At 43.5% G+C, this 18,882-nt stretch overlaps 2 protein-coding genes across 2 annotated transcripts; both read right to left on the reverse strand.

Moving 5' to 3' along the window:
- Window positions 1-199: 199 nt before the first annotated feature.
- prokr1a (prokineticin receptor 1a) lies at window positions 200-2,113 on the reverse strand (the record flags this gene model as incomplete). Its single annotated transcript, XM_014131524.3, is given in 5 exon segments — window positions 200-1,485; window positions 1,488-1,552; window positions 1,554-1,722; window positions 1,725-1,881; window positions 1,883-2,113. Coding segments are annotated over 5 exon segments (708 nt in total), but the record flags the coding sequence as incomplete, so codon positions are not given.
- Window positions 2,114-13,014: 10,901 nt separating this feature from the next.
- Window positions 13,015-18,626, reverse strand: snrpb2 (small nuclear ribonucleoprotein polypeptide B2; the record flags this gene model as incomplete). The annotated part of the gene is given in 6 exon segments (NM_001146377.1): window positions 13,015-13,416; window positions 13,962-14,050; window positions 15,004-15,042; window positions 17,808-17,942; window positions 18,185-18,357; window positions 18,540-18,626. Coding segments are annotated over 6 exon segments (660 nt in total). The 3' UTR covers window positions 13,015-13,256.
- Between the last annotated feature and the right edge of the window lie 256 nt (window positions 18,627-18,882).

Raw genomic sequence — 18,882 nt, forward strand, 5'->3', positions numbered from 1 at the left:
TACCATATGAAAACGTTAACAGCAATTTTGTAAAAGAGAAAGAAAAATTGGTAGGCTACAACAGTGACACACTTTCTATAATTGATTTACTCCTAAAATATGCTTTTGAGTCAACCTAATGGTTTATAGTTATCATCATTCTTGAGATCCCAAAAGGTAGCTGTGAGAACTCAAAGTAGCCTGAGGAATTTCAACGCCAATATGAACCTGGTGATTTCAATTTTTACTTCACCCTCTACTTGAACAGATTATCATTAGTGAATTTCTTTCAGCCATTTATTTGACATTACGGATGAAAACTGAGGAACTAATTGATAGCGAAAGAAGCAGTGACGATGTCACCAAAAAGATCCTCCCATGCTTTTGAAGCTGATCTGGGACCAGCACCAACTTGCAGCGGTTATTTCCTCCCGATCTCACTCCTCCTGTCAAATGCCAGGCTTTACAGTGTGACTCCTCTGATGGCCATTGTCAAATCAAATTTTATTTGTTACATGCAACGAATACAACGTGAAATTAAAGTAAATAAAATAGTGTCAAACAAGAAAGCACGTCTTAATTGATTTAACCTAACTGTTAATTGTCTAGCTAGCCCCACGCCACAATTCTATTTTAGATTCTTCGATTCGATAAGTCTGCTAGTTTGTCTTTGATTATAATTTTTTTTAAAATTAGAATCGAGAGTGCTCTTATTATTTAAAAACTATCTTGAATATTTCATATACAAATGTGTATTAGAAAGCACTATAAACTGATAAATTATTTATTGTAAGACATAGAGACTTGAAATAACCACCTGAAATAACTTGTTTGTTTAGTAACCTCCAGGATTTCATCAAATCAAGCCTCTTGAATAAATACGGAGAAAAATCCTTTCAAAGTCTAATGCCCTCCTCGTGAGTGATTCCACATTGTGAAGAAATTCTAATTCCATTAAACTTTCACGTTTTTTTCAAAATGGCCTCCATGATAGCAGTGACAATGTGAGGCATTGTACTAGTAGGAACTAAGTTATCAACGTGGCAGGACAATGCATCAAATTCACATCAAAATCGCAATATTGACATGTGCAATGTCCGTATCGCAGAAACATGCAATATTTTGAAACGTCACTCAGCTGCGTGTAATGTCCGTTTTTATAGTTTACTCCGTCATCTCTCTCGTGGCTGTTTCCCACATACAAAGCCCCGCCGGCTGTCACTCGAGCAGCACAGTTCAGCCCTACTCTGTGTCAACAGTCTGGACCTCTTGTCCAACGCCAAATCGTTCCTTTGACTCAATCTTATATCTCACCCTTTTGGCTCTTAAAGAACGGGAAAAGTGTGCAACATGCCAGAATCTACTTGGACAAGTGGTGGTTCTACCTTTCGATAGTGTCGATTATCTCAGGATCAGGCCTCTATCTCAGGCGTGTGCACTCTACATCCTCTGTCATGCGTAAAGACGAGGTGTGCTTATCCGCCGTCGTTCCGCTGCACATTTGACAGACTTCCAGAGCAGCCTGGTCACTGTCCGCATGCACTTGACGTTGTTGCGGACGCTCACGAAACAACGTGTTGATGACCCCGTTGCTCATGGCAGTGCACTCGATAATGTAGAAGGCCACCAGGGAGTTTCTGTCCCTGGAGATCAGTGTGGGGTGGAAGTCCCGCACCAGTATGAAGCCGTAGTACGGCGCCCAGCAGAGCACGTAGGCAGCCAGCACCGCCACCGTCCTCCGCGTCTGTGCAGCCGCTTCCGGATCTGTTCTGTCTGGAAGCCAGGCACGCTCTTGAACCACAGCTCCCGCAAGATCCTGGCGTAGCACAGGGCCTTGACGGCCACGTGCCCGGCAAACTCCAGGGCGAAGAGGAAGTAGGAGTGGTAGTAGAGCTGGTGATCCCACGGGCCAGATCTGAGCGCAGACGGTCTTGTGGCTCTGACTGGAGATGTGCGGGTATGTGGTCTCAGAAGCAAAGTAGGCAGAGGGGATGGAGATGACGATGGGTATGATCTACACGCCCAGGATCAGGCTGTAGGCCGTCTGGTACTTCATGCGAGGCTTCATAGGGTGGACGATGGCCATGTACCTGGGAACACAAGGAAAAGACAGACGATGCAAAGAAACCAGTTGGAAGGTTTGAGTTATGAGTGTCAAGGTGTTTTATGTCAAGCTTTATATGCCAGGGAGTTGGAAAGACCAAGTGATCTCTGAGGTTATTGAATGATCTTGGATGTTCTTGGAAAATCTGTCACAATGTAGAACTTGATTGATGGGACTGTTAACTAGGGCAAATTATTCATATCCCAAACCTGAAATGATATTATGGAGCTTACAGTCTCTTGGCTTCCTACCAAACACTGCACATAGCAATAATGGGGAATTTGGAAATGGTTTAGCATTTTGAGATGATGGGAAATTAAATATCAATGTTTACCTAGTTGGGCAGGTCAGCAATGATTAATAGGAGCACGTTGCCTTGTCCAAGTAACTTCCTCCCATATTATTCGAGAAGGGCAGTGTGATAGGACTAACTAAAAGCAGGTGATGGATTTTGGTGGGAAACCCATTGGTTTTGCTCAATTACTCTTACTTCACTGGGAATGTTATGTTACCACACAACATGGCTGTTTGTCAGTGCTATATCATCTTAGTTTCGATTTTTTTTATTTCCCCTTTATTTAACTAGGTAAGCTAGTTGAGAACAAGTTCTCATTTACAACTGCGACCTGGCCAAGATAAAGCAAAGCAGTGCGACAAAAACAACAACACAGAGTTACACATGGAATGAACAAACATACAGTCAATAACACAATAGAAAAAAGTCTATGTACAGTGTGTGCAAATTTACATTTACATTTACGTCATTTAGCAGACGCTCTTATCCAGAGCGACTTACAAATTGGTGCATTCACCTTATGATCTCCAGTGGAACAACCACTTTACAATAGTACATCTATATCTTTTGGGGGGGGGGGGGGTTAGAAGGATTACTTAATCCAATCCCAGGTATTCCTTAAAGAGGTGGGGTTTCAGGTGTCTACAGAAGGTGGTGATTGACTCCGCTGTCCTGGTGTCGTGAGGGAGCTTGTTCCACCATTGGGGTGCCAGAGCAGCGAACAGTTTTGACTGGGCTGAGCGGGAACTGTGCTTCCGCAGAGGTAGGGGGGCCAGCAGGCCAGAGGTGGATGAACGCAGTGCCCTTCTTTGGGTGTAGGGACTGATCAGAGCCTGAAGGTACGGAGGTGCCGTTCCCTTCACAGCTATGTAGGCAAGCACCATGGTCTTGTAGCAGATGCGAGCTCAACTGGAAGCCAGTGGAGTGTGCGGAGGAGTGGGGTGACGTGAGAGAACTTGGGAAGGTTGAACACCAGACGGGCTGCGGCGTTCTGGATGAGTTGTAGGGGTTTAATGGCACAGGCAAGGAGCCCCGCCAACAGCGAGTTGCAGTAATCCAGACGGGAGATGACAAGTGCCTGGATTAGGACCTGCGCCGCTTCCTGTGTGAGGCAGGGTCGTACTCTGCGAATGTTGTAGAGCATGAACCTACAGGATGAGGTAAGATAAGGGAGGTAAGGCAATAAATAGGCCATAGTGGCAAAATAATTACAATTTAGCAATTTAAACACTGGAGTGATAGATGTGCAGAAGATGAATGTGCAAGTAGAGATACTGGGGTGCAAAGGAGCAAAAACAAAATGTAACAGTATGGGGATGAGGTAGTTGGATGGGCTATTTACAGATGGGCTATGTACAGGTGCAGTGATCTGTGAGCTGCTCCGACAGCTGGTGCTTAAAGTTAGTGATGGAGATATGAGTCTCAAGCTTCAGTGATTTTTGCAATTCGTTCCAGTCATTGAACTGGAAGGAAAAGCGGCCAAAGGAGGAATTGGCTTTGGGGGTGACCAGTGAAATATACCTGCTGGAGTGCATGCTACGGGTGGGTGCTGCTATGGTGACCAGTGAGCTGAGATAAGGCGGAGTTTTACCTAGCAAAGACTTATAGATGACCTGGAGCCAGTGGGTTTGGCGACAAATATGAAGCGAGGGCCAGCCAACGAGAGCATACAGGTCACAGTGGTAGGTAGTGTATGGGGCTTTGGTGACAAAATGGATGGCACTGTGATAGACTGCATCCAATTTGCTGAGTAGAGTGTTGGAGGCTATTTTGTAAATAACATCACCGAAGTCAAGGATCGGCAGGGTAGTCAGTTTTACGAGGGTATGTTTGGCAGCATGAGTGAAGGATGCTTTGTTGCGAAATAGGAAGCCAATTCTAGATTTAATTTTGGATTGGAGATGCTTAATGTGAGTCTGGAAAGAGAGTTTACAGTCTAACCAGACACCTAGATATTTGTAGTTGTCCACATATTTTAAGTCAGAACCGTCCAGAGTAGTGATGCTAGACGGGCGGGCAGGTGCGGGCAGCGATCGGTTGAAGAGCATGCATTTAGTTTTACTTGCATTTAAGAGCAGTTGGAGGCCATGGAAGGAGTGTTGTATGGCATTGAAGCTCGTCTGGAGGTTTGTTAACACAGTGTCCAAAGAAGGGCCAGAGGTATACAGAATGGTGTCGTCTGCGTAAAGGTGGATCAGAGAATCACCAGCAGCAAAAGCGACATAATTGATGTATACAGAGAAAAGAGTCGGCCCGAGAATTGAACCCTGTGGCACCCCCATAGAGACTGCCAGAGGTCCGGACAACAGGCCCTCCGATTTGACACACTGAACTCTGTCTGAGAAGTAGTTGGTGAACCAGGCGAGTCAGTCATTTGAGAAGCCAAGGCTATTGAGTCTGCCGATAAGAATGTGGTGATTGACAGAGTCGAAAGCATTGGCCAGGTCAATGAATACAGCTGCCCAGTATTGTCTCTTATCGATGGAGATTATGATATCATTTAGGACCTTGAGCGTGGCTGAGGTGCACCCATGACCAGCTCGGAAACCAGGTGGATAGAGGACAAGGTACGGTGGGATTCAAAATGGTTGGTGATCTGTTTGTTAACTTGGCTTTCGAAGACCTTAGAAAGGCAGGATAGGATAGATATAGGTCTGTAGCAGTTTGGGTCTAGTGTCTCCCCCTTTGAAGAGGGGGATGACCGCGGCAGATTTCCAATCTTTGTGGATCTCAGACGAAACGAAAGAGAGGTTGAATAGGCTAGTAATAGGGGTTGCAACAATTTCAGCTGATAATTTTAGAAAGAGAGGGTCCAGATTGTCTAGCCCTGTTGATTTGTAGGGGTCCAGATTTTGCAGCTCTTTCAGAACATCAGCTATCTGGATTTGGGTGAAGGAGAAATGGGGAGGCTTGGGCAAGTTTCTGTGGGGGGTGCAGGGCTGTTGACCAGGGTAGGGGTGGCCAGGTGGAAAGCATGGCCAGCCGTAGAAAAATGCTTATTGAAATTCTCAATAATTGTGGATTTATAGGTGGTGACAGTGTTTCCTAGCCTCAGTGCAGTGGGCAGCTAGGAGGAGGTGCTGTTATTCTCCATGGACTTTACAGTGTCCGAGAACTTTTTGGAGTTTGTGCTGCAGGATGCAAATTTCTGTTTGAAAAAGCTAGCCTTTGCTTTCCTAACTGCCTTTGTATATTGGTTCCTAACTTCCCTGAAAATATGCATATCGCGGGGGCTATTCGATGTTAATGTCGTACGCCACAGGATGTTTTTGTGCTGGTCAAGGGCAGTCAGGTCTGGAGTGAACCACGGGCTATATCTGGATAAAGTTACCCTGGATAATGATGTATATTCCTATTCATACATTAAATGTGCTTTCTGTGATGACAGTAAGGTGATTTTCTTATCTAGGTTAAGTTTGTGGAACAGGAGATAGTTGCTTTCCACCTTTTTTTGGTCATGATTAATTTTCCTACATATCCTATAGCATGCAGCTAGCAATGCTATCTGACTTCACCATTTTGGAGGGAACTCAACAGCTTGATGGCACTTGCAAAACTTCGTTTCGACTGGCTTTTGGTACAACTTGGAGTGAAATGAAAATAAGTAAATTGATGTGATAAAAGCAGAATAACTGTCACACTCATGTTCAAAGGTTTCCAGCCTATGTTTGCAGGCATGTATCATGAGCAGTCACTGGACCTAGAGCAGCTTTTTCCCCCAAGCCAGAAGACTGCTAAATAGTTAACCAAATAGTAACCCGGACTATCTGCATTTAACGTTTTTGACTCATCACATACGCTGATGCTACCGTTTATTATCTGTCACTTTATTCCTAGTTGTATGTACATACAGTGCATGAGGAAAGGATTCAGACCCCTTCCTTTTTCCATATTTTGTTACTCTAAAATGGATTAAATCATTTCCCCCCTCAATCTACACACAATACCCCATAATGACAAAGCAAAACAGGCTTTTAGAATTTTTTGCAAATGTATTGCAAATAAAAAACAGAAATACCTTATTTACATAAGTATTCAGACCCTTTGCTATGAGACTTGAAATTGAGCTCAGGTGCTTCCTGTTTCCATTGATCATCCTTAATATGTTTCTACAACTTGATTGGAGTCCACCTGTGGTAAATTCAATTGATTGGACATCATTTGGAAAGGCACACACCTGTCTATATAAGGTCCCACAGTCGACAGTGCATGTCAGAGCAAAAACCAAGCCACGAGGTCAAAGGAATTGCCCATAGAGCTCTGAGACAGGATTGTGTCGAGGCAAAGATCTGGTGAAGGGTACCAAAAACAACAAATGTCTGCAGCATTGAAAGTCCCCAAGAACACAGTGGCCTCCATCATTCTTAAATAGAAGAAGTTTGGAACCACAAAGACTCTTCCTAGAGCTGGCCGCCTGGCCAAACTGAGCAATTGGGGGAGAAGGGCCCTGATGGTCACTCTGACAGAGCTCCAGAGTTCCTCTGTGGAGATGGGAAAACCTTCCAGATTTAAGGACAACCATCTCTGCAGCTTTCCACCAATCAGGCCTTTATGGTAGAGTGGCCAGACGGAAGCCACTCTTCAGTAAAAGGCACATGACAGTCCGCTTGGAGTTTGCCAAAAGACACCTAAAGACTCTCAGACCATGAGAAACAAGATTCTCTGGTCTGATGAAACCAAGATTGAACTCTTTGGCCTGAATGCCAAGTGTCACATCTGGAGAAAATCTGGCACCATCCCTACGGTGAAGCATGGTGGTGGCAGCATCATTCTCTGGGGATGTTTTTCAGCGGCATGTTCTGGGAGACTGGTTAGGATCGAGGGAAAGATGAAAGGAGCAATGTACAGTGAGATCCTTGAGTAAAAACCTGCTCTAGAGTGCTCAGGACCTCTGGGGCAAAGGTTCACCTTTCAACAGGACAACGACCCTAAGCACACAGCCAAGACAATGCAGAAGTGGCTTCAGGACAAGTCTCTGAATGTCCTTGAGTGGCCCAGCCAGAGCCCGGACTTGAACCTGATCGAACATTTCTGGAGAGACCTGAAAATAGCTGTGCACCAACGCTCCCCATCCAATCTGACAGAGCTTGAGAGGATCTGCAGGCAAAAATGGGAGAAACTCCCCAAATACAGTTGTGCCAAGTTTGTAGCGTCATACCCAAGAAGACTCGAGGCTGTAATTTCTGCCAAAGGTGCTTCAACAAAATACTGAGTAAAGGCTCTGAATCCTTATGTAAATGTAACATTTCATTTTTTTTATTTGCAAACATTTCTGCAAACCTGTTTTTGATTTATCATTATGTAGTATTGTGTGTAGATTGAAGGGAAAAAAATATTTGATCAATTTTAGAATAAGGCTGTAACGTAACAAAATGTGGAAAAAGTCAAGGGGTCTGAATACTTTCTGAATGCACTGTATATCCCTTAAACAATGTCAACTACGCTTCGGTCCTTTTATTGCTCACACAATCTGTATTTGGTGCAAAATTGAAAAACAATGTAACTGGCAATCAAAATGGCATGCCCATACTCCAATATTTCACAATAATGCCTTGCAATTTGGAGGGCGGCCTTTTGCATCCCCCCAATGGTCCAAATGTGAAATCCGTACCCTTGCTTATATCGTGGACAGTAATGGTTTGAGAATATTCCAAGATTTGAAATGCATATCCACATTACCAGGCAACTCCTTTTTCTATATTTACAACTTGAGTCAGCTTATGGAGTTCTTTGGGAAACCCAACTACCGAACCATCCAATGAGGGAATTTATAAATAAATGATCTGGGCTCCCCAAAGGACTGATGTCTATAATATATATATATATTTTAAATTGGACTGACAAGCGACCCAAGTTGCTAGGGGGATGGAGACATGTTGGGGGAATGGGGTGGGAGGTGACTTTTTGGCTCTGTGGTATGATCATGGTGATCAATGCTTTGTATTTGCGTACTTAAAAAAAAAAAAAGGATTATTTTTAAGTGGCAGCCCATGGGTGGATGCGAGCTAACTATGAAATTATACAAATGTGTGTATTGTGCCTGTACACACACACACACACACACACACACACACACACACACGAAAATGACACAATTAATAAAGATTTAGCCCCCGCCCCCAAAAAATGTGTTTGACAAGAATTGATGATGATGCTATCAAAAACGTGTTATATTCCAGTAATTTTGGAACACTTCTGCCGTTATTAATGTATGATAATTATGATTGAGGTATTCAGGTTACTCACTAGTTCATAAATTGTCTACATTAGGTATCATTAACCCTGTATCCAAATCTTCATAATATACCAACCAGCACTATTTACAATGTAAGTAAGAGGCACCTATGATAAACTACAGGCCAAACTGTGATCTACGTGCAATGTACTGGATGTGTTGGGTGAAACAGTGGAAATAGGGAACACAACATCATTTGCTAAGCTGTAATGCGTGATCTCGTCTAATCTTTGTGAAAAACATCTGAGCTATAAATGAACATCTAGTTTTTTAGGCTACCATCTAGATAGGTAGGCTACTGCATAGGCGATTAGCTCTCCCTTCACCCAAAGCTAGCCTACATTTGTAACAACTCTACCCAATTACATATTGTATCAACAATAGAAAGTTATAATAAATTACATTTGTTGAGCGCTTTTCCTTTACGGACGTAAATCGCAAAGCTCTTTACATTGAGAGTAACCATTAAAATCAAAAAGCTTTAATATAGGGCTAAAAACACCAGAAATGAAAAGAGAGCTAGCGGTCTAGTACTATACAAAATACAGAAAATAATAAGGGCGGTCACAAGGACAAAACAATATAACTTGAAAATAATGTATAAGAGCAACAACAGATACCACGACATAGATCACATTAAGCGAAAGCCAGTTTGAAGAAGTGTTTCTTGAGTTCAGACTTAAAGCCAGTGGTGGTCTGGGGCCTGTAGGGGTGGGGAGACACAGTTTTTAGGCGTGTCTTTGAGTGAACGTGAAGACTGTTTGGGGCTGAGGAGTTCACTGAGGTATTGGGGACCAGAAGCATTAAGGGATTTGAAGACTAACAGGAGGATTTTGAAGTTGATTCTGAATTGGATGGGTAGCCAGTGGAGAGAGGCTAGAATGGGGGTGATGTGGGCAGATCTCTGGGTTCCCGTGAGGACCTTGGCAGCTCTGTTCTGCACAAGCTGCAAGCCTGTGGATGCTGTTTTTCGGGGAGACTACCAAGGAAGGCCTTTCAGTAATTGAGTCGGGAGAGTTAGTATGAACTTTAGCAAGCCAGTAATATTAGTCGCAACTCTAGCAAATGACATTTGTATCAATTCTAATCTTAGAACTTTTGAAGAAAATATCTACCTGAGGCTACCGTTTAGAATTTGGAGACAAACTGAAATTACATTCACACTGTCAAATTTGAATACAGATTATTGTAGGAAGTAACTCCAGAAATAGTTTAGTATTTGGTAGCCTAACTCTGCACACTGCCAACAGGAATGAAATATCAATATGACCGAGCAGGGCCAGCAGCAGTGTAGGAGGATATATGCAAATAACATAGGAATAGTAATTGTTCTATTATAATCAGATCGCCTTGTGACGTAATGCTGCGGGCCAAACACTCCATCCCACCTAAACAGGCTGAAATTCCAGGCTTTTTTACTCTTCAAATAGCTCTTACACAGAAAGGGCATTATGATCATTTTCACAATTTCAGAGTGTTATTTCGACCTCATAGTGTGGAAATATAATTTAACAATATACACAGCTCTGGAAAAAATTGAGAACACTGCAAAAGTATCCTTTTCTCTGGTTTTACTATTTATAGGTATGTGTTTGGGTAAAATGAAAATGTTTGTTTTATTCTATAAACTACTGAAAACATTTCTCCCAAATTCCAATAAAAAATATTGTCATTTAGAGCATTTATTTGCAGAAAATGACAACTGGTCAAAATAACAAAAAAAATATGCAGTATTGTCAGACCTCAAATAATGCAAAGAAAATAAGTTCATATTCATTTTTAAACAACACAATACTAAGGTTTTAACTTAGGAAGAGTTCAGATATCAATATTTGGTGGAATAACCCGATTTTCAATCACAGCTTTCATGTGTCTTGGCATGCTCTCCACCAGTCTTTCACACTGATGTTGGGTGACTATATGCCACTCCTGGCCCAAAAATTCAAACAGCTCGGCTTTGTTTGATGGTTGTGACCATCCATCTTCCTCTTGATCACATTCCAGAGGTTTTCAATGGGGTTCCGGTCTGGAGATTGGGCTGGCCATGACAGGGTCTTGATCTGGTGGTCCTCCATCCACACCTTGATTGACCTGGCTGTGTGGCATGGAGCATTGTCCTGCTGGAAAAACCAATCCTCAGAGTTGGGGATCATTGTCAGAACAGAAGGAAGCAAGTTTTCTTCCAGGATAACCTTGTACGTGGCTTGATTCATGCGTCCTTCACAAAGACAAATCTGCCCGATTCCAGCCTTGCTGAAGCACCCCCAGATCATCACCGATCCGCCACCAAATTTCACAGTGGGTGTGAGACTGTGGTTTGTAGGCCTCTCCAGGTCTCGCACACGACAACAGTCCCCGGATCCACAACCTCCTTTATCAGAATATATAGATGTTATAGGTATAGAGGGTTAGATAATATACACTGAGTTTACAAAACATTAGGAACTCTTTACTCTTCCATGATATAGACTGACCAGGTGAAAGCTATAATCCCTTATTCATTTCAACCCACTTCAATCAGTGTAGATGAAGGGGAGGATTTTTAAGCCTTGAGACATGAAGTGTGTATGTGTGCCATTCAGATTGTGAATGGGAAAGTACACCGGCACACCGGTTTGAGTGTGTCAAGGACTGCAACACTGCTGGGTTTTTAACGCTCACCAGTTTCTCGTGTGTATCAAGAATGGTCCACCACCCAAAGGTATTCCAGCCAACTGTGGGAAGCATTGGAGTCAAGATGGACACCTTATAGAATCTATGCCCTTGAGGGCAAAAGGGTGTGCAACTCAATATTAGTTGGTGTTCCTAATGTTTCGTACACTCAGTGTAGGTATGTGTGGGAGGAAATCCAGAGTCCCTTAGTGGAGGAGTGTGTGTGTGGGACCCAAACCATCGGTCACTGTGACTGCAACCTATCTTGACCTGCACTTTGAGCCAACAACTGAGTGTGTATGTTTGTGTGGTACCTGCCTGGTAAAATACCCTGACAGTAAAACATTGGGGCACGTGTTGAGGACTAGCTTAGGGGAAATGGCTCTCTTTGATGCCAGTCAGTGCTAATATAGAGCAGAATATAGTACTACAGCTCAAGCAGACCAGTTAGAAGTGGAGCAGATCAATATCCAGACACACGTCCTAAATGGCACACTATTACCCAAAAAGTGCACTACTTTTGACTGGAGCCCTATGGGAATAGGGTGCCAGCACTAAATACGAGAATAGGGTACCATTTGGGATGCACACATACAGTATCTTATCTTAAACCAGTTGGTCCATTTACCAGAGATTCCCCCTCCCAATGGAAAATGTGTCCTATCTTCACGAGGCACTTTATCACAGCATGCGATTTTCAAAAGCAGTGAACATCTGGACTCGTTGTGACGCCATCACATTTTATAAATCTTTGGGAGATAAATCTGTTTCTCATTTTACCCTTCTCTCCATTGCTCCAGGGAACATATACAACTTGATGACAAAGGTATAATTGTTCATTTGGAAATTGCTGAACCCATTGAATGCACAAGCTTTCATCAGACATCTGATCAATACGTTGTGTTCTGACTATATATTCGTACACACTATTATTGATGTGTCTGTCAGTTGAGATGCTGAAGTATTACGAAGGCAGGCAGACAGTGCTAGATCCGAATAGATTGAACAGTCTGAATGAATGGTAGCGAATTTACTATTGTTGGGAATGCTGATCCAATAGCTTTGTATTAACCTCCAATTCAAAGTTAGGAAGTCAATCCAGCCACTTTTAAGTATTGTTTTGGGCTAATGACTGCAGGAGAGCCCAGATGCTAAACCCAACAGCAGAACTGGCAAGAGGGGTTTCCGAAGTTTAAATTGAGCTGTAATAACTGTATTCAGGTCAATCTGACCATAAGACATATAGCCTATGCTGGCACTAAGACTGCACTCAATGAGCTGTATACGGCCATAAGCAGGAAAACACCCATCCTAGTGGCAGCGCTCCTAGTGGCACTGGGACTTTAATGCAGGGAAACTTAAATCCGTTCTACCTCATTTCTACCAGCATGTTAAATGTGCAACCAGAGGGGGGAAAATTTTTTGACCACCTTTACTCCATACACAGAGACGCGTACAAAGCTCTCCCTCGCCCTCCATTAGGCAAATCTGACCATTTTTACGTGACTGGGATGGGAACTATAACAATTTGCCCACTTGATCACTGGACCAATGATTAGCATCCCCAATGTGAATTTGCAAAGAAAACAATTTCACATTCATGTTTTCAGAGAGTAAGGATGTCATGACACTACATTTTTACATGTTATTGGGCTTGAATCTAGAATCACCAACTGTCCTTTTGAGGCCTTCAGGACCAGGGCTATAAATTTGGAACATGTCAGAGGAAGCATCTGAGGCACCACAGTTACACAAAAGTCCTTTATTACTGCGCCATATAAAATAGAGACGATGTTTAGAGGATTCTCTTCACACTCCACCTCACAGCGACTGCACAGAAATCAGTCAAAAAAAACTAGGAAAACTCCTGGGAGATTCCACAGTCGATGCATAAAAACGAAGGGGGGAAGAAAAAAAAAATCAGGGGGTCCAACCAATCTCTAACCCAGAGTCCAATATGTGTCCCCTGTCCAGTGAAGTCATCGTGGGAACTACTTCTTTGCATAAGTGATCTTCATGGCGCATTGGGCCGTAATCCGGAAGCCCTGCAGTGCATCTTTGGCCACTCCCGCCTGGCCCTCGCTCTCAAACTCTACAAAGGAGATGTCGTGTTTGCCAGGGACGAGTCGCACCTCTTTGAAACCAGGGAATCTACGAGGAGAAAAAATAAATACAAATTTAAATCATGGGTGTATTGAGAGAAAGGAAATGTTCAGAAAACAGAAATGTCATGAATAGAGCTGACGTGATCTCCCTTTTCTACATGGCAGACAAACAGGGTTGTTCTACACAACGCATTTCTATCTGAAAGTTCTATAGTTTCGGACCGTCTTGAACAGAGCCCCAGTTGCCATGCTGCAAAATATAATATATCAAAGGCTTCACCACCTGGCAATGGTGAAGTGTGAAAAATATAAAGCAGAGGTGCTTAAACGTTTTCAACTCGAGACCCAAATGACAAATTGGCTGTCCACTTGTGACCCAAATCGTCCTCCATTATACCTCACAACCCACCTCTCTCACACGCTCAGGGCTCCGACCCATAGTTTAAGAAACCCTGATATAAAGCTACTACTGTATATTTCACAGGTTCATGAGCCAGACTCAATAACAATTGCTGCCAAAGTTGAATGAATGCAAAAATCAGGCATCTAGGCTAGTTTACTCATTTGACAACAAGATCATTCAATACTCACTGATTGAACAGCATGGAGAGCATCATTTCATTAGTTTCCTCTGGCAGGTTATTAAGGAATAAAATGTAGTTGGGTGGATTGTCTGGAACCTAAAAAGACAAAAGAAATCAGTCTAATTGTCACAAAACCTTCATATAAAGCATTTTTTACAGCTTAGTCAATAAGCAGACCAGACTATCTGTAGCACTCCAACCGTTTATCCAAACAGGGCGCGTCAAACAGTAAAATGTTCCTAAAGTAGTGAGAGTAGAGATTTTTGCAAGAATACAAGGCATTGCAACATTGTGCTTATTAAAGAGAGAGTCCATCATCCCAAGTGATTTAGTCACTCAGAAGGGACATTTGCTGAGTAAACACAACCCCATTATACATCTCAATGGAGTTGAGTTGCGATGAGTGTCGGCGGAGTGTACCCTCTTTTACAGTCGTATCAGTCGATACTTTAAATGCGTACCTTGTACCCATGTTTCTCCTGTGTAACTATGTTCTATTCTTTGGATGCTGCAATCCGTCGTTTTTTTTGGAAAACAGCGTTATTTTACGCGACCTCCGCCAAGGGAGCTGTTTGTTAACGGAGAAGGAGCAGCCACATCACTGCACAGCTGATTATTTTGGGGGGGCAGGAGATGCAAAGAATGCAATTTCTTATCAAAAACTATGGATTACAACTCCCACTGACAACTCTATAACAATCAGGACAAGCACAGGTACACTGTTAGCATCAAATCATTTCTAGAAGCAACGCGTGGTAGTGCATGTTTGAAGTCACCAACTTCATATTCTATTGGAAAACAGTGGATTACACAGAGCAATTTGACAGACGTCACATAAAATGCAGTTTTTTTTATCATAAACTACAGGTGGCAGCACCTAAAGAAAAGAACACAGGTACAAGGTACAAATATTGACTGATACCGACTTGATGTAGTCGTAGGTACACTCGCAACGCCACGTATGTGAGGCGGAGTTTACTGAGCAAAAGGGAAAAGAACAAGTTCACTTAACATTCTAGGTTATTATACTTAGGGCTAGAAAGGCTTACCTGCATGGTTGTTGGAACGTTGTTTGTGCTGGCTGATCCCTGTTAAGATAAAAGATAAACAAGTTATGAAAATCACGTTGGAGTAAAATGACTGACTACATTCAAAAGCGTACAGGATGGCATATAGGCTCTGGTCAAAAAGATTGACTATAATATATAGTATGCTCTGGTCAAAAAGATTGACTATAATATATAGTATAGGGAATTGGATGCCATCTGGGAAGCATTCATGTAGCCTGTGTGCCGATGCTGGCACTAAGACCGCACTCAATGAGCTGTATACGGCTACAAGCAAACAGGAAAACGCTCATCCAGAGGCGGCGCCCCTAGTGGCCCTGGGACTTTAATGCAGGGAAACTAAAATCCATTTTAACTGATTTCTACCAGCATGTTAAATGTGCAACCAGGGGAAGAAACAACAAACTAGACCACCTTTACTCCACACGCAGAGATGCTTACAAAGCTCTCCCTCGCCCTCCATTTGGCAAATTTGACCATAATTCTATCCCGATTCCTGCTTACAAGCAAAAACTCATACAAGAAGACCCAGTGACTCAGTCAATAATAAAGTGGTCAGATGAAGCAGATGCTAAGCTACAGGACTGTTTTACTAGCACAGACTGGAATATGTTCTGGGATTCTTCCTATGGTATTGAGGAGTACACCACACCAGTCACTGGCTTCATCAATAAGTGCATTGATGACGTCATCCCCACAGTGACTGTAGCGTATACCCCAACAAGAAGCCATGGATTACAGGCAACAGCCGCACTGAGATAAAGAGTAGAGCTGCCGCTTCAAGGAGCGGGACTCTAACCCGGAAGCTTATAAGAAATCCCACTATGCCCTCTGACGAACCATCAAATAGGCAAAGCGTCAACACAGGACTAAGATTGGGTCATACTACACCAGCTCTGACGCTCGTCAGATGGGGCAGGGCTTGCAAACTATTACAGACTACAAAGGGAAGCACAGCCGAGAGGTGCCCAGTGATACGAGCCTACCAGACGAGCCAAATTACTTTATGCTCGCTTCAAGGCAAGCAACACCGAAACATGAATGAGAGCATCAGCTGTTCAGGACAACTGTGTGATCACGCTCTCCATAGCCGATGTGAGTAAGACCTTTAAACAGATCAACATTCACAAGGCCGTAGGGCCAGATGGATTACCAGGACGTGTACTCTGAGCATGCGCTGACCAACTGGCAAGTGTCTTCACTGACATTTAACCTGTCCCTGACTGAGTCTGTAATACCAACATGTTTCAAGCAGACCACCATAGTCCCTGTGCCCAAGAACACTAAGGTAACCTGCCTAAATGACTATCGACCCGTAGCACTCACGTCTGTAACCATGAAGTGCTTTGAAAGGCTGGTCATGGCTCACATCAACACCATTATCCCAGAAACCCTAGAACCACTCCAATTTGCATACCACCCTAGCAGATCCACATGATGCAATCTCTATTGTACTCCACACTGCCATTTCTCACCAGGACAAAAGGAACGCCTACGTGAGAATGCTATTCATTAACTACAGCTCAACGTTCAACACCACAGTGCCCTCAAAAGCTCATTACTAAGCTAAGGACCCTGGGACTAAACACCTCCCTCTGCAACTGGATCCTGGACTTCATGACGGGCCACCCCCGGGTGGTAAGGGTCGGTAACAACACATCCGCCACACTGATCCTCAACACTGGGGGCCCCCCCCAGGGGTGCGTGCTCAGTCCCCTCCTGTACTACCTGTTCACCCATGCGTGCATGGCCAGACACGACTCCAACAGTGACAACAGTGGTAGGCCTGATCACCGACAACGATGAGACAGCCTATAGGGAGGAGGTCAGAGACCTGGCCGTGTGGTGCCAGGATAATAACCTCTCCTTCAACGTGATCAAGACAAAGTAGATGATTGTGGACTACAGGAAAAGGAGGATGAGCACACCCCCATTCTCATTGACAGGGCTGTAGTGAAGCAGGTCGAGAGCTTCAAGTTCCTTGGTGTCCACATCAACAAACTATCATGGTCCAAACACAGCAAGACAGTTGTGAAGAGGGCACGATAAAGCCTATTCCCCCGCAGGAGACTGAAAAGATTTGGCATGGGTCCTCAGATCCTCAAAAGGTTCTACAGCTGCACCATCAAGAGCATCCTGACTGGTTGCATCACTGCCTGGTATGGCGACTGCTCGGCCTCCGACCGCAGGGCACTACAGAGGGTAGTGGGTATGGCCCAGTACATCACTGGGGCCAAGCTTCCTGCCATCCAGGACCTCTATACCAGGCGGTCAGAGGAAGGCCCTAAAAATTGTCAAAGACTCCAGCCACCCTAGTCATAGACTGTTCTCTCTGCTACCGCACGGCAAGCGGTACCAGAACGCCAAGTCTAGGTCCAAAAGGCTTCTTAACAGCTTCTACCCCAAAGCCATAAGAGTCTTGAACACCTAATCAAATGGCTACCCAGACTATTTGCATTGCCCCCCTCTCCCTTTTACTCTGCTGCTACTCTCTGATTATTATCTATGCATAGTGATTTTACCTCTACATTACCTCAACTAACCAGTGCCCTCGCACATTGACTCTGTACCGGTACCCCCTGTATATAGCCTCGCCACTGTTATTTTACTGCTGCTCTTTACTTATTTGTTACTTTTATTTTTCACTTATCTATTTTTTACGTAACACTTATTTTTCTTAAAACTGCATTGCTGGTTAAGGGCTTGTAAGTAAGCATTTCACTGTAAGATCCACACCTGTTGTATTCGGCACATGTGACAAATAACATTTGATATACTTGTCTCACCAGTGCTGGTTTCTTGGCCACATTGGCCACTTGATCTTGAGCCTTCTTCTTCCTATCCTTCTTCTTGTCCTTGTCCCCAAATGTGCCTCTGATTTTGGAGATCACCTCAGAGTCTGTCTTAGCATACTGAATGCGCTGAAAACAAGAGACAAGTACAATGAGATGTACGCCGAGCACTGACCTGGGTCGTATTCACTAGAAACCAAATGGTAGAAAACAGACCGAAAAGCGGAGGAAGTGTCTGAAACTCCCGTTTTCATTGCAAAATGTTTTGCTGCTAAGGCGCGAAAAGTTTTGCTGATATACGGCAATGAATACCACCCTGTACTACTATCATTTGTGGAAATGACATACACAACTACTAAGTAATAACTTACCATAGGCTTATTGTAGAAAGGAAATCCTTGAAGTTGACGCAGTGCGTTCGTAGCTGATGCTAGCTCTTTGAACACCACAAACGCCTGCCCTCTCATCTTCATGGTTTTCATGGCAACAATGTCCATGACTTGCCCAAACTGAGAGAACAGGGCATAGAGTGACCGCTTCAGTTCTAGAAGGCAACAACAACACATGTTACTTCACTGTTGTTACTTATAGACCATCGACACAGACAAATACATATATGTAAACGTAGTACAGCTCCAGTACAAGAGGATAAATTGCTATCTAGCTCTGAGGGAACGCTGTAGCTAGCTACATGATCTTGGATCAATGATGCACTGTGATTCTTACCATCCTTCTTGATCTTATCATTTACATTATTGATGTAAATGGTGTGGTTTGGTCGAATATCCATGATTAACAACTGTCCCCTTTCACCTGGAACAACAACAAAACAAAAACATCGCCACATTAGCTGGGTAGGTTAGCTTGCTAGCTAGCTGTAGCTACTACTGGCTAGTTAGTACAGTAAATGAAACTGTGAGGCACGCTAGCTAGTTAACATTTCTAATAAGCTTCATCACCTCGAACTGATAGCTGGTGCTACTGAGCAGACACATGTACAGATTAAACAGATCAACATGTATGTGTGCAAACAAAACTGATTGCAGATAAACTGACTGTTAGAGCTCAC

The sequence above is a fragment of the Salmo salar genome, chromosome 12 (assembly GCF_965601325.2).
Source record: "Salmo salar chromosome 12, fSalSal1, whole genome shotgun sequence".
NCBI lineage: Eukaryota > Metazoa > Chordata > Actinopteri > Salmoniformes > Salmonidae > Salmo > Salmo salar.